Below are 15,836 nucleotides of genomic sequence, written 5' to 3'. Positions count from 1 at the left end.
ACCCCCAGGGTCCTGAGACCACACTGTCCCACGAGGGTTCCACCCCTTGCTTAGCCACTGGAGTGATGTCCCTCAGCGGAGCCGCCTTCTAAAAGTTCTGATTTTGTGCTCCGTGGCTCTATCACTTGCAGAAGCGGCCGACGGAGGCCCCCTCCCCCGCCGTCTATCCTCCCGAATATCGCCTCAGATTCACTTCTCCACACGTCCTACCTTCCAGAAAGTGGTCGCTTTTCTGTTCAGAGTGTTGTTACTATTTTTATCTTCGATCTCCTGTTTAGTTTGTAGGTGTTCAGAACGGTTTGATCCCTATTAAGCTGAATTCCTGAGACCAGACTGAATCCAGGTCTCCTACTCCTCCGCCATCTTGCTCCGCCCCCCTCCAGTGTTTTCATTTTCTTTGGGCAAATATCCAATAGTGGAATTACTGGATCATATGGTATTTTTTTTTAAAGATTTTATTTATCTATTTGATAGAGAAAGACACAGCGAGAGCAGTAACACAAGCAGAGGGGGTGGGAGAGGGAGAAGCAGTTTTCCCACTGAGCAGGGAGCCTCATGTGGGACTCGATCCCAGGACCCTGGAATCATGACCTGAGCTGAAGGCAGATGCTTAATGACTGAGCCACCCAGGCGCCCTCATATGGTATTTCTATTTTTAATTTTTTGACAACCCTCCATACTGTTTTCCACAGTGTCTATGCCAATTTACATTCCCACCAACAATGCATGAGGGTTTCTTTTTTCTACACATCCTTGCCAACACTCGTTATTTCTTGTCTTTTTGGTTCTAGCCATTCTGACTCGTGTGAAGTGATATCTTATTGTGATTTTGATTTGCACCTCCCTGATGATTAGTGATGTTGAGCATCTTTTTATATGCCTGTTTGACATTTATGTGTCTTCTTTGGAAAAAAAAAATCTATTCAGGTCCTCTGCTCATTTTTAGTTTTGATTATTTGTGATATTTGAGTTGTGTAAGTTCTTTATATATTTTGGGTATCAACTCCTTATTGGATATATCATTTGCAAATATTTTCTCCCATTCAGTAGGTTGCCTTTTTATTTTGTTGATGGTTTCCTTTGCTGTGTAAAAACTTTTAAATTTGGTGTAGTCCCACTATCCCTTTAATTTTGTACAGTGGGGTAAGTTCTTCCCCTAACGCTGGATGAAAAATCAAGAAATCTCAAATTTGTTCTGGTATCTTAGGTCTTTTGTGTCACTTCTTTTCTTCTAATTAGTAGTTAAAATGTAGTTGTCAAAACTCGTGTATCTTGATTTAAATTGGGCCCAAATTTCCCACAATTTGGGCCAATTGCAGGTAGGAAATCAGTAACTGGGAAAGAGAAGTTATTGGCTTTTTATTTTTTTCTCCATTTTCTGGCATGATGCAAGGGGAAATAGGAGAGGAAAGGGGAATAGGAAAGTTATTGCTGGCTCTCTGGGTATTGAAAGCTGACTTTTTCCCTAGACTTGCTGTGTCATTTAGGGTCCCAGCAAGAGAAAACATGGCATACCAAGTTGGTAAATTGAGGAATATGTATTAAAAGGCTTATTTACATAGGTGTGGACAAGGTTTGGGGAATCAACAAGGGATGGATCATAGCAACTGCCGGGAGCCCACCCGTATCCAGGCCTGAAGGAACAAGTGAGGGAGTGGTCCTGAACCCTGAGAGGGTGTCTGCTTTATGAAGAAGGCTGCCTGACAAGAGCTGTGGTCTTCAAAAGAGGAACTTAGTCAACTTAATAGCAACCCCTCATGGTAGCAATAGGAGAACAAATACCTTGACCTTACCCTCCTCCCACTGTCTTACGCCTCTAAATGTCCAAACCACTTAAAAGCAGGGAACAAGGGAGCATTTGTATGAAATCTGGACTGTAGGAACAGAGGGTAGTATGGTGACATGGGGTGGTGAGTGGATCTGGAGGGGCAAATGGAAAAACCAGGCACAGGCGATTTCATGAGTTCCTTGGAGGTCCAGACTTTACCTGAAATTCCCTTGATATATGAGTGGTAGCTTCTCCCACAGCTGATAGCTTATCCTCAAAATCTAGAAGTTTTTGTAACTCCTCTTTATTTACTAATCTAGGCAATGATCTTGGGCAAAATCCAAGATGACCCCAGACCAGTTATCTTTTGCATGAGGCTTATATCTGGAACATGACGAATGTTCAGACATTGGAATTCAGTCACCTCTTCTATTTATTCACCAGCAACTAGCCAGCCACTTCTCTACAGGTAGATTTCTCCAGATAGAGTTTACACTTGCCCATTGAATCTCAGTTGCTAGGGACTCGTTAACATATTTCTAAATGGTCCCACTGAAGTGTCTTTTAACATCCTCTTATCAAGGATGTAGGAAGGAGGATGGGGATCCTAGATTAGCTTTGTTCATATAAATTCTTTCCATAAAATCTTACCCAGTCTCCACACATTTCGGCCTTTGTATCTTCGTTATAGATTTGAGGTTTCAGAGTCATATAACTTAGCTTTTAATTATTTCTTTTGAAAATCATTATCTTGGTCTGGCACATCAGTGTGAACGTCCCTTATGTGCATCTTGGTGCTTTAATTAAAGCTAAATATTTTAAATAAAAAGAGAAATGGAAAATTTCATATATTGGATAGGGTCTGGAAGTGGGAGTATGGGGAGGAAGGTAATATTTTCAAGTAGGAGTCATTGGTTCTTCTCAAGTTACACCATACAGATCAAGATTTATTTTGACTTCTTGTAAGTTAGATCCTGTTTACGATATTTTTTTCTGTTAAAGATGTATGCACAAATCAAGTTTTATAACAAAAAATATTTTAAATAGGCTAAGAAAACTTGCTTTATTTGCAAATAAATTTTAATTTTTAAGAAAATTTTTACCTGCTAATGTATTTTGAAGGAAATTTTTTTCATATGCCAAGTTTCTTTAAGGTGCAACCTATCTCTTTTTTTTAATGTTTTAAGTTTTTATTTAAGTTATGGTTAGTTAACATATAGTGTAATATTAGTTTCAGGAGTAGAATTTAGTGATTCATCACTTACATATAACAACCAGTGCTCATCACAAGTGCCCTCCTTAATGCCCAGTTACCCCAGCCCCCCACCAAACTCCCCTCCAGCCACCCTCAGTTTGTTCTCTATAATTATGAGTCTATTTTATGCTTTGCCTCCCTCTCTTTTCTTTTCTTTTCCCTATGTTCATCTGTTTTGTTTCTTGGATTTCACATATGAGTGAAATAACATGGTATTTGTCTTTCTCTGACTGTATTTCTCTTAGCATCCATCCCCTGTTGTTAAAGTGTAACCTATCTGTATTTAACTTTTCTCCATGCCACAGAATCTGAGACTCTTTGAATTATGAATCTTGAAAGTGCTAACTGAAGATAACAATGATAGAAAGTGTTTATTTTAAAACATTAAGAATAAATCTGTTGTATTTTTATTTTATAGTGTTGAAAAGAAACCTGTCTGCAAGGCAGTTAATAATGAAAGTGAAAACCATAATCAGAACAGTGGAAATCTATCTGGTCTATATTTCATATGTATGGGCCATAGAAAAACTGTTAGATGTTCTGTAATACACCTTATAAAGCTCACTGTTGGCTGAAATTTGACATAGGGGATATAATTAAACTGTGAAAACCCGACTCAGGAAATAAAAAAAGAATAAGAATTATACTTAAGAAAGTAGAGAAATGACAAGAAAAATTTTAATGAGATCAGTGTTGTTCTAATAGTCTACCTCCCAAAGCATTGTAGAGACAGAAAAATTGCTAGAGAACAGTGGTTCCTTTTAAAAGATGGAAAATAATTTGTTTGGACTATGTGTAATAATGCCATGTCATTACTTGTTAGACTCTGGTAGTGGCTTCTAATATGATAAAAAAAGATCTTTGCCATGAGAAGTCAAGGTGTAATTGACAGCATAAAATACCATATTCTGCTTTCTCACAGATATTCTTATATTAGTATTCATGGCTGTTTTCTTTATTGGTAGGCAGGCTCCTGAAGCTGGCTGCTGGGTCAAGCATCACAAAATTAAAAAGATTTCTAGAAGGAGCTAGATCTCTTTCTGAAATGTTAACAACCTCTGACAATGACTCAGTAAAAGGATTTTGGAAAATGAAATGTCAGTAAAGACATGATGCACAACTTAACCATTAACTGAAATTAGAGGACTTGTGAACTTGGGCCTAGCTATCTATAGTTTGTCTACATTGACTGTTCTGAAATCTATACTATTTTCAAGGACTCAGTACTATGTAACATGATCTCTAGAATTTTTCTGATAACCATAGTAAATCCTCCTTAAATAGATCAATATCATGTTTTGTATGTTCATTCGTTCACTTATCAGTTCAATCATTTTTTAAACAATTATTCAAATAAAAAAATACTGAACTTCTATTATGGCCAAACACTGCTGGAAATTTAGCACTGAATAAAATAATTTCTGCTCTAGACCCCCAGCAATCTTACATACAAGTATTTTTATTGCTAATAATAAAGAAAATGTATTAAATGTCAGTTATAAGGCAGTGATTGCCTTGCATGCTTTTTGTACATTTATTTTATTTAATTATTTAATTTATTTAATTAAATAAATATTATTTATTTAATTATTTTATTTAATTCACACAATCCCTAAAGTGGGCATAGCCATCTTCATCCTATAGATGAGGAAGTTGAAGCCCACCTTTCATAACAGGCATGTGGTCACTTTGTTAATTAGTCTTGGAACTAAGATTTGAAGACTATCTGATTCTACTATTACACTACTTTTAATGGCAATTTAACACAAATGTTATTTTAAATGCAATGCTATTGATATAAAATGTTCTGAACAAGCTGAGAAAATAAGTCCAGTTTCAAAAGCACAGATATTATTTATTTTTTATAAAGATTTTCTTTTTATTTGAGAGAGAGTGAGAGAGAGAGAGAGAGAGAGAGAGAGACAATGAGTGGGGGGGAGAGGGGCAGAGGGAGAGGGAGAAGCAGGCTCCCTGCTGAGCAGGGAGCATATCCCAGAACCCTGAGATCAGGGACCTGAGCGGAAGGCAGACGTTTAACTCACTGAGTTACCCAAGCAGCCCAAGCACATATATTATTTTAATCTGTTTATATGCCAATACCATAACTGACTGATATAGTCAATTTTGACTGTGATTAGGCAGACTTCTTATTTCTTTGTTTTAAACCATTAATCCCCAAAGCTATGTTTTATGCAAACAGAAACAACAAAGAATGCACACACTCACACACACACACACACACACAGAAAAAAACCTGTGAAACTGACAGGTTTTCTGTTACTTTGTTCTGTCAAAGATGTTATAAAAATAAAATAATATTGTACCATTAAATAAAGCCATCATTTTATAAAAGAAATAACAAAAACTTTAACATAAAAAATAGAAATACTCTCATATTAAAAGACAGCTCTTATGTTTAAATAACTCAATTATCTGTATTGCATTTTTACCTCATGAGTCCTGAGATGAGTATTTAGAAACCATTAATGTACACAGTATTTTGGATCCTGCCCTGAACCTAAGTAAAACCTTCAATTTTGAATATATTCCCTTCATTTAACAATAATCCTAGCATGATTTATAGGAATAGTCACTGACCTAGGAGCTGGGAAGTTCTGTAACCCATTAGAATAGGGGTCACAGCAAGTTTAGTTTAACGCTGAATCACTGAAATTAATAAACTCCGTCTTTTCACTTTCTCCCTATTTAAGAACAGTGTCGATTCCAGTGTTTGCTGGGCTTGAATGAAGGACCAGAAACTCTAGCAGGAAGAGAGGGGAAATTGGAGGCAGGGATCGAGGCATGTTATCCCAAAAGTAAATAGCTTGAGGTGGATAAAGCCAGAACAAGCGGGAAATAAAGTCTGAGGTTTCTCCTGACTCTTCAGTCTCTTGCAAAGTTACGTATTGGTTGTGGGGATGGATCTTTGCATCTGCACTTGGACATACGTATGACTGATTTTCCATGGCAAGGTCTTTAAAAGAGAAGCCTATGGTTTATATCCATCCCTGAGATTTAAGATTGGTTAGTAACATCCCTAGTAAAACAATTTGAATTTTATTGTAGTGCAAACCCACAAATATTTCTTTCATGTTTGGTGTGTGTCCGTTGAAATTCTGCAGTCTGACATAAGCATCTCTGGTTTGAGGACACATGCGACTGGAGGAAATGTCGTGTTCTCAGTACTTGACTAGACGCGTACTAGACTGTACATCCACAGAGAACTCTAGCACATCATGCTCTTAGAGCTGTGGGCGGGAGACTCTGGAGATCATCGAGTGCAATGGCCTCAGTTTACAGATGCAGAAACTAAGGCCAAGAGAGGTGATTCAGTTTAGTTAGGGTCACCCAAGGAGTTTATTTCAGATCTCCCGGTTTCTGATCCACAGATTAGATTTCATCCTCATACCAAGTTTATGTTGTACCCTCTTAGAGAGTAACACAATAATCTGTGAATAAAAACACCGATTGAATAGAATATCTAACAGCTAATAGGTTGAACATTAATTACTTTTGTTAAAATATAAATACTAATTTTATTAATAAAACTGAACATTATTTACTATCAATAAAGTGTAGTAGCCACTTTTCCATTTATTTATTTTATCTGCAGCCATCAGCTGAGTGCTGAACACTGGTAGACACTAAGATTACAGAGAGAAGACTTGACAATTTAAAAGATGAGGCAGAGTATAAATAATAACTGCTAACATTTCTTGAGCCCTTCTTATTTGCCAGAACTTGCATATCCTTCATCTTTAATTCTTTATAATAACCCTATAATATAATTGCTCTATTATCTCCATTTTTATAGGTAAGGAAACTAAGAATTGGAAAGGTTAAGTAATTTGGCTAAGGACACATAGCTGTCAAATGATAGAGCACAGATTCAAACACCGTTTTAACCATCTCCACAAACTTCTATGTTATTCTGCTCATTATTTTCAAGAATAAATTTATATAATTTACATAAAATATTAATTTGGGTTTAACTTCCAGCTCATTCAAGTCGTTACAGTATGGTGGATAAAGCCTCAGATTAGACTCAGCTCAATTTGATCCTACCACTTACTGCATTTCCTCCTGGGGTATTACTGAACCTTAGTGTCTTCATATGCAAATGTGTGAACAATTATTGCGAATGGCATTTGAGACAATAAATGTAAAGTACTTTGGGGCGCCTGGGTGGCTCAGTCCTTAGGCGTCTGCCTTCAGCTTGGGTCGTGATCCCAGGGTCCTGGGATTGAGCCCCGCATCGCGCTCTCTACTCAGCGGAAAGCCTGCTTCTCCCTCTCCCACTCTCTTGCTGTGTCTCTCTTTGTCAAATAAATAAGTAAAATCTTTAAAAAAAAAAAAAGTAAAGTACTTTGCTGTGGTAGATATTTGACAATTTGGATTCCTTCTCACTCTCAGTCTCACCCCGCAGGCATTTTCCTGGGGCAACATCTTACTTCCTCAACAATACAGAAGTTCAAGACACTTGGAATCTTTAACCTATTTCTTTGATAAAGTTATTTAAAAAACTTCATTTCAAGTCTCAAAGTTAATTTTTGTTTGTTTTAGTTTTATTTTTATAGCACAGACTTTGTTTCAGAAATATTTTTTAGTATACCCTGTCAGGATGTTTTCCTGACATTCCATTCAGTACAGCAGCATTTTAGAATAGATTTCATTTTTTTTATGCTTGTCTGTTTGTATGTTTTTCATGCCTGAAAAATGTGGACTAGAATCTGTGCTTCTGCAAAGTGTTAAGTATAAAATATTTTTAAAGCTATTTCTGCAGAGGAGAACTAATTTAAGGGCATCGTATTTCATTTTTACCATGAAATGAGGATTTCCCTTTTAAAGGGAAATGTGTCATTTTAAAAGGTTGAATATGATGACACACATTTAAAAAATAAAAAATAAATAACAAAACAACAACAAAAACATTTTTTCTTGATGTTTAAATTCCATAAGGGGCTCCTCTCTGCACTGATAACATTTTCATTTGATTGTGAATTAGATAAATTTTCATTTGCTTTAAACCTTATCCCTTAGTATTTGAAGCTTCATAGTTTTTTTGAAGTCAATGTCATGACCTTCCTAGTTCAAATGTCTCCTTTTATTTGTACCATTACAGATTTATATTATGCATATGTTCCCAGCACATTTTTAACAGTTGTTTATGCAAAAACTTGTACAATAAAAGTAATATATTATTCTATAATTCTTTTTAGAGAACATGGCCCTTCCATAGAATTTTAAAGTTAGAAAGGAATAAAGGAACAATTCAGGGCAAATCTTCATTTTATGGGTGTGGAAAGTAAGGCCCAGAGATGTTATGGAATTTGCCAGATATTACCTTTATCCAGTCTTTCTTTTCTCTATTTATTCAACAAATAACTTTTGAGCTTCTACTATGTGCAAAGCACTGTAATAGATGCCATGAGGGACAAATTGTGTGTAAAATTTCTCTCCCTCAAGGATCATACAGTGTACTGAGAGAGATGCTTGCAGGTAAGCAGTTAACCATAGGGCAAATACTAATGAGTGAGCTCTTCACAAGCCCTTCAGCAATTCCAAAATTGATATCATCATCCTTGTATTGACCTGGTTTTCCCTTTAAAATGACCAGTTTAACACCATTATCTAACCAGTCATCCCTGTTGGATGCACACCAGCCTCCGTCGTCCTTTTTTCTTTACCCACCCCAAGCATCTGCCAGTCATCATCCTCTCCAGTATACTCAGTCAGGGTCCTTAAATCTGTTGATTTTCTTCATCCTGACTGCCAGTGTATTAATTTTAACACCTTTTGTCTTTCTGTACACTCTCGCTGCAACTGTCTAACTCCTCTGCCTGTCTCTGTTCTTAATACCCTTAAATACATTGTGCAGACTCCAGCCAGATTGATGTATTTGAATAGTGGTCATTCTGTGTTACTCACTGGCTTAACTTCTGTGATACCCAGTGGTCTATAGGATCAGCATCATCTCTTAACGTGGCAACAACCTCCAGGATCTGGCTTCCCCTCACACTTTTTATACTAGTTACCAAATACTCTTTAAAGACTTTTGCCTTTGTGCAATCTATCTCTGTCCCCTTAGAGTGGTCTTCTCTTTCATCTTCGCCTGGCTGACTCCTACATGTCTTTCAATTCAACTGTTACCTTCTCAAGGATCTTTCCCTCATCCTTAATGGGAGTGCTGGCTTCCACTGATCCATGGGTTACCCTGGATACCTCTGTTAAATACTGTGTTTATGTCTGTTTCTAACATGCGATGTGTATGTCTCAAAGGCAGGCATTAGGTCTAATGTATCATCAGTCCTTAGTATGGTGCGTGGTATTTAGTAGATAATAAAGATGTATTGAATAGATTGGATTATTTATTGAACAAAGTGTTGTAAAAGAAGTATAAACAGTATAAAAAAGTATTGTGGAAGTGAATAATTAATTTCAGCTGAGACGCTCAAAACAAAGCTTCATGTAAAATTCAGTGATTTAGTTGAGTCTTGAAAGAAGTCCATAATCAGAAAAGTAGGAGATCAAAAGTACAAAATGAGATTGTTCACATGGACAAAGTTCCTGAGTTGTGATTGTATTTCATAGAAAATAAAGGGCTCATTAAGGTATCTCATTAATAATTGATGGTAATTATGGGAGTATATCATGTGGGGCCTTGAATGCCATGATCAAGAATTTGTTATTAATTCCATCAACAAAGGGAATATGCTGAATGAATTTAGAACAAAAAAGGAACATAATTGGACCTTAAGTTGCTTTTTTTTAAAGATTTTATTTATTTGGGGGGATAGAAATCACGAGCAGGGGTGGGGGTGGGGAAGGGCAGAGGGAAAAGGGAGAGGGAGAAGCAGACTCCCTGCTGAGCAGGGAAATGGTGGAGGGGCTTGATCCCAGGACCCTGAGATCATGACCTGAGCCAAAGGCAGACACATAATGGACTGAGCCACCCAGGTGCCCCTAGACCATAAATTTCTTTACTAGAGTAAACACCTTGAAGGTTGGGCTTCTTTTGTTTGTTTCTTGCTGACTATTTTATTCTCAAATAAAATGTGACTTGTGAAGAAGTAGGAACTCATTATATATTTAAATAAACTAAGATGTGTTTTAGAACAGTACTATCTGATATATCTTTCTGCAATGAGGGAAATATTCTGTATCTGTGCTATACAATATAGTAACCACTACACACATGCAGCTATTGCTCACTTTAAGGAATTGAGGAATTGAATTTTTAATGTTATTTTTAATTAATTTATATTTAAATTTAAAGAGCCACATGTGACTCGTGGCTATCATGTTGGACAACACAGTGTGGACAGTTTTCCCTAGCAGGGTCCCAACAGAAAACAGATGGAACACTCAGATTAGGATAATTCAAGAAAATTTATTTATAGAGAGACTTTTTTCAAATGTGTGGGCAGCTTCAAGGGAACCACCAGAGAGAGTGCAATTAACTGTGGTGTGACATGGGAGCAATGGTGAGACAGAATTGATGGAAGCAGTCATAGTTAAGATTATAAGCCTGGATCACATTGCAATAGTATTTATAAGGTGCAATAGTACTTTTATGAAATTTCATTGAATGAAATCTATATTCAGAACTGTTCTTTTCACTAAAGTCTTTCCTGACAGTTTATTTACTGTTGAGGAATGTGATTGCTTTCCCTATACAGTGCTGATCTGTGCTGTGTTTTCTCAGCATTTTTCCCCCCTGGTATTCCACCGTAAGTGGTACCTTTTCCATTAGGGCTGTGCTGACTTCATGGTGGCTCCTGTCAAGTTTCCTTTAAGAAGCATCCTCTCTTCTGAGCACCTAGAATGGAGGCAGGCTCTGACTGTTATCTGTGGTTATGTTTTAATATTCTGCCCTTTCCATGCCTTCCTTCAACATACACAATGCACCTTCAGTCCTAGCTCATTGCTTGATGATTTGTTAAGGCTTTGAAAACAAAAGGAATGAGGGCTTTTAAGCAGGATGGGGCTATTTCTCCTTGCTTTATTTATTTTTATGCCATACAAAAGGAATAAAGAGGCATAAAATGGTTTGACTGAGTGAGATAAATCTGGATAAATAGAGCAAGGACCCAGTAAAAAGCTGGAGGTGAAAAGAAGAAAGGTGGGGCTGAGGGAAGGAAGAAGGGAAAATTTTATACTTCCTGTAGTGATAGGAACTATTTATTATTACCTAGAGAACAAAATGTCTTTGACCCAATGAAACATTTTAAACTAAGACTAAGCTCTGGATAGAAATTAAGAAATCATCTTTATAGTCCTTATTTAATCCCATCAGGTTGTCACCTCCTGTCATCCTTTATTAAAGTTTTGTATGCCGCTGCTGTTTGTTCTGAGAAGGTTGACATCTAGTTATTCTGACGAATCTCATCACAGAAGCTAGTGAGTTTTTATTGTCAACACAACAGGAATCTCCTGTATTATTTCTGGTATCTTGTGTGAGGGGCAGGGAGGGGGAGGTATCTCTTCATTCTGTCCCACTCCTGACCCCTTTTACTATCTCTGCTTTCATGAAGTTCAAAGAGACAACCAAGAGCTACACTGCATGAAACTGGAGAATACGGGCTAGGTTCTTTAGGTAAAATTAGAATCTGTCTTATAGCCCATTGCGTATCTGCTTATGCCATTGCCTTCCATGGCTCTGCATTAACTTTTCATAATTTTCTACTGCTAGCATGGGTAATGCTGGGTAGGGGCTGTAAGGTAACCACAACTTTCATCTGGTTAATTGCCACCATTGCTTTTATTACTCTGACATCTAGAATTTTATTTATCTCTATTTCTTCCTCCCTCTTATCTCCAGTTCTTTCACTAGATACAGTCTCCATCATGTACACATTGCACACTCATCCTCAAAAAGAAAAAGTAGTAAAAGACTTAGTAGTCCTCTATTGTTTCGCCCTAGGAGGCATCTAGAAATGCATGCGGCCAATATTATTGGAATTTAGTAGACAGGGGCCCATGGATGCCAAACATCTTGCAGTGTATAAGGTGGTCTCAAATGATGGTGATTTTTTTCCATCTGAAATATTAGTAACACCACTGATGAGAAAATCTAGGTATAACTGAGGTTTAGGTGGGTACCAGTGACCTCAGCTAATAGAGGATTTTAGTTGTGCCTTGATGGGTAAATGCTAAAATCTCCTCAAGAATCTAGTATGACACCTTCCTGGCATTTGGAAGGCTCCTAATAAAACTATGTTTGTTCTGAGTTAAGTTGTTCACTTTTGAACTAGTCAACACCATTCAGTAAGTCTTCTGCAAGTTACTTACAGGAATAGAAAAAAAAAAAAGCTATACTTGTCAATATCAAGATTCTAACAGTATCGTAGGAGTGATGAACTTGCATAGAAACAAATACTGGGAAATTTTCAAAATGCTATTTGGAACAAGGAAAGGTGAGAGTTTAGTCTTGAGGAGAGTTGGTGGGGGGAACTCTTTGTGGAAACCGTTGAGGAAGAGGTAGGATTTTAGCAGCAGCTGTTTTGCAGACACTTGCTGAAGTCAAGAGTACATTATATATAAGAACTTGGGGGAAGAGATAGACATGTGTAGGACTATTGTTACTGGGGAGGATAGTACTTGGAAGATGTGACAGAAGATGGAACTAAACAGAGGTTGTGATAGAGTATATAGATGGTCTTGAACTTCTTGTAAAGAAGTCTCTTCACTTGCATGTATGGATTTATGTGTGAATGTAGTCATCGGGCATAGTGTATGACACACTGCCTAATGGTCTGTACCTTACCTCAATTTCCTTCTTCATGGAGTCTGTGCTGTAAACTCCCTCAGTTATCAGCTGCTTAAACTTACCTTCCTGATTTTCAAGGTCTCCTCTCAAGAGCCCTTTTCAGTTTATTAATTTAAATGGTAGCAATTTTCTTAGAGGTGAATCACATAATGATTTTTTTCAATCTTTTTTATACAAGATAGCACTGAAAAAAGTATGATTAGACTCAATTCAGTTGTCTCCCACAAAAGTAATATGTAGAAAATACCAACGAAGGTGACTCTCTGTGTGCTTAATAGCCTAAAGATTTAGGTTAAGGATATAACAGAGAACTGTTCTGCTTAAAGAAATGAAAAGGTGTTGCACAAATTATCTTAAAGAGCCAAAAACAGCGTCCAGTTCCTGCTTGAAACAATTTGTTCTTGGAATATTGTCAGCTAAAATTGTGGTCAACTTTTGCAAATTGTATGAATTTGCACTGCATATTTTATTTGGTGTTTAGCAAAACTCCAATATGGCTCTGCATAACTTACACAATACACCATGAAAATGACTTCAGAAACTCCCACAGAAGTTGACAAATTGGGCATCTAATGCTTTTAAACTAATTGCGTGCTTTGAGGTTAAAGAGTCGACTTGTTAAGAATGAAGATCAGAGTTTCTTGGAGAGAATGCTCTGCCAACTGCCACACTGAATGCAACCCAGCCCCATATCAGAAATGTTACAGAAGCTTAATGAAGAAAATAATGTGAGCTTTAATCACCATTCTACTTAGTCTTAAGTGAAGTGCTCATGAATCATATGCAATATCATAGCAGTTTTGAAGCCTATTCTTGAATTTTCAAGCTGTTATTTTCAGGAAATTTAGAAAGCAAATTGCTAAGTGATAAAAAGTAATCTGATACCATTGCTTATGCCATTTTTTTTTTCTCTTTTGCAGAGTGGAAAAAAGGAAAGGAGTAATACCCTGAATATTGCTATAGACAACATGTGTAAGAAGACAAGAGACCTTCGCAGACAGGTGAGCGAAGAGAGAGGCATAGAGACAGAAACACCATACAAAATGAACTTTTTACCACTGCTAGAATATTACCTTCTTGTTTTTATCCTTCTTCAATTAATTTAGAAAACAAAACAAGAGTAAATATGTACCTTCCATATTTAAATACCCCAACCATTTTCGTGGCAAACATAAAGTAGAAGAAAGAGCATGTGACTTAGTATCAGGCTGAATTACACTCAAATGCTGGCTCTGCCCTCATCAGCTGTGTGATCTCGGGGACAAATTTAATCTTTTTGAGCCTCTCTGAACCTACAAAATGGAATTCATAATACATAATTGGACTGTGAGGATTAAATGAAACGCCTATCAGTGCCTGCTCCCTAGTGACACCACACGGAGAGCGGGAAGAAAAAGAATTTAATTCTTCTTGGTGAATTTAAATGTTACATTAGAAACTAGTTTATCATCTGTATGCTTATAGCAAACAGCTAGTAATCAGAAATATACCAATTTGCTCTTTCAGTTATTTTCAGAATGCTTCAAAAATTAGTTGCTCTTTAAGTTAAAGGTACTTTGTAGACTTAGGTCATCCATAACATAGGATTAGGAAAGATTTCATTAGATAATTTAGAAGTCCAGTATTATGCCACAAGTTAAATTTTTCCACCCAGAAATATGAAGACTTAGCTATTTTCAAAGACCTTTGCTTACCGTTATTTTCCACTATATAATAACCAGAGTTGTTTTTCATGCACAACTTCAATTTGGTCACCATTAACTCATCAAAGAGAAGCAAAAGCTTTTCAACCATAAGCTTTTCTTTTTTTTATTTTAGAAATTATTTCTTTATTTATTTTTCTTTAAATTTTTTATTGTTATGTTAATCACCATACATTACATCATTAGTTTTTGATGTAGTGTTCCATGATTCATTGTTTGTGCATAACACCCAGTGCTCCACGCAGAACGTGCCTCTTTATTACCCATCACCAGGCTAACCCATCCCCCCACCCCCTCCCCTCTAGAACCCTCAGTTTCTTTTTCAGAGTCCATCGTCTCTCATGGTTCGTCTCCCACACCGATTTACTCCCCTTCATTCTTCCTCTCCTGCTATCTTCTTCTTTTTCTTTTTTTCTTAAAATATGTTGCGTTATTTGTTTCAGAAGTACAGATCTGTGATTCAACAGTCTTGCACAATTCACAGCGCTCACCATAGCACATACCCTCCCCAATGTCTATCACCCAGCCATCCCCTCCCTCCCACCCCCTCACCACTCCAGTAACCCTCAGTTTCTTTCCTGAGATTAAGAATTCCTCATATCAGTGAGGTCATATGATACATGTCTTTCTCTGACTGACTTATTTCGCTCAGCATAACACATGCCAGTTCCATCCTCGTCATTGCAAATGGCAAGATCTCATTGCCTTTGATGGCTGCATAATATTCCATTGTGTGTATATACCACTTCTTCTTTATCCATTTATCTGTCAATGGACATCTTGGCTCTTTCCACAGTTTGGCTATTGTGGACATTGCTGCTATAAACATTGGGGTGCACATACCCCTTCAGATCCCTACATTTGTATCTTTGGGGTAAACAGTAGTGCAATTGCTGGATCATAGGGTAGCTCTATTTTCAACTGTTTGAGGAACCTCCATACAGTTTTCCAGAGTGGCTGCACCAGTTTGCATTCCCACCAACAGTGTAGGAGGGTTCTCTTTTCTCCGCATCCCTGCCAACATCTGTCGTTTCCTGACTTGTTAATTTTAGCCATTCTGACTGGTGTGAGGTGGTATCTCATTGAGCTTTTGATTTGGATTTCCCTGATGCCGAGCGATGTTGAGCACTTTTTCATGTGTCTGTTGGCCATTTGGATGTCTTCATTGGAAAAATGTCTGTTCATGTCTTCTGCCCATTTCTTGATTGGATCATTTGTTCCTTTGGGTGTTGAGTTTGATAAGTTCTTTAAAGATTTTGGATACTAGCCCTTTATCTGATCTGTCATTTGCAAATATTTTCTCCCATTCTGTCGGTTGTCTTTTGGTTTTGTTGAATGTTT

The 15,836-nt window shown here is 37.1% G+C and overlaps 1 protein-coding gene across 3 annotated transcripts in view; it reads left to right on the top strand.

Moving 5' to 3' along the window:
* Positions 1-15,836, top strand: part of CTNNA3 (catenin alpha 3) — a 1,953,765-nt gene that overhangs the window by 1,016,572 nt on the left and 921,357 nt on the right. For all 3 annotated transcript variants that reach the window (XM_027595012.1, XM_027595021.1, XM_027595027.1), the window contains one exon: positions 13,713-13,793. In XM_027595012.1, the coding sequence (XP_027450813.1) occupies positions 13,713-13,793 (81 nt within the window). The remainder of the gene's footprint in view (positions 1-13,712; positions 13,794-15,836) is intronic.

Source organism: Zalophus californianus, chromosome 15, assembly GCF_009762305.2.
Source record: "Zalophus californianus isolate mZalCal1 chromosome 15, mZalCal1.pri.v2, whole genome shotgun sequence".
NCBI lineage: Eukaryota > Metazoa > Chordata > Mammalia > Carnivora > Otariidae > Zalophus > Zalophus californianus.
This window is presented reverse-complemented; position numbering and strand designations above follow the sequence as displayed.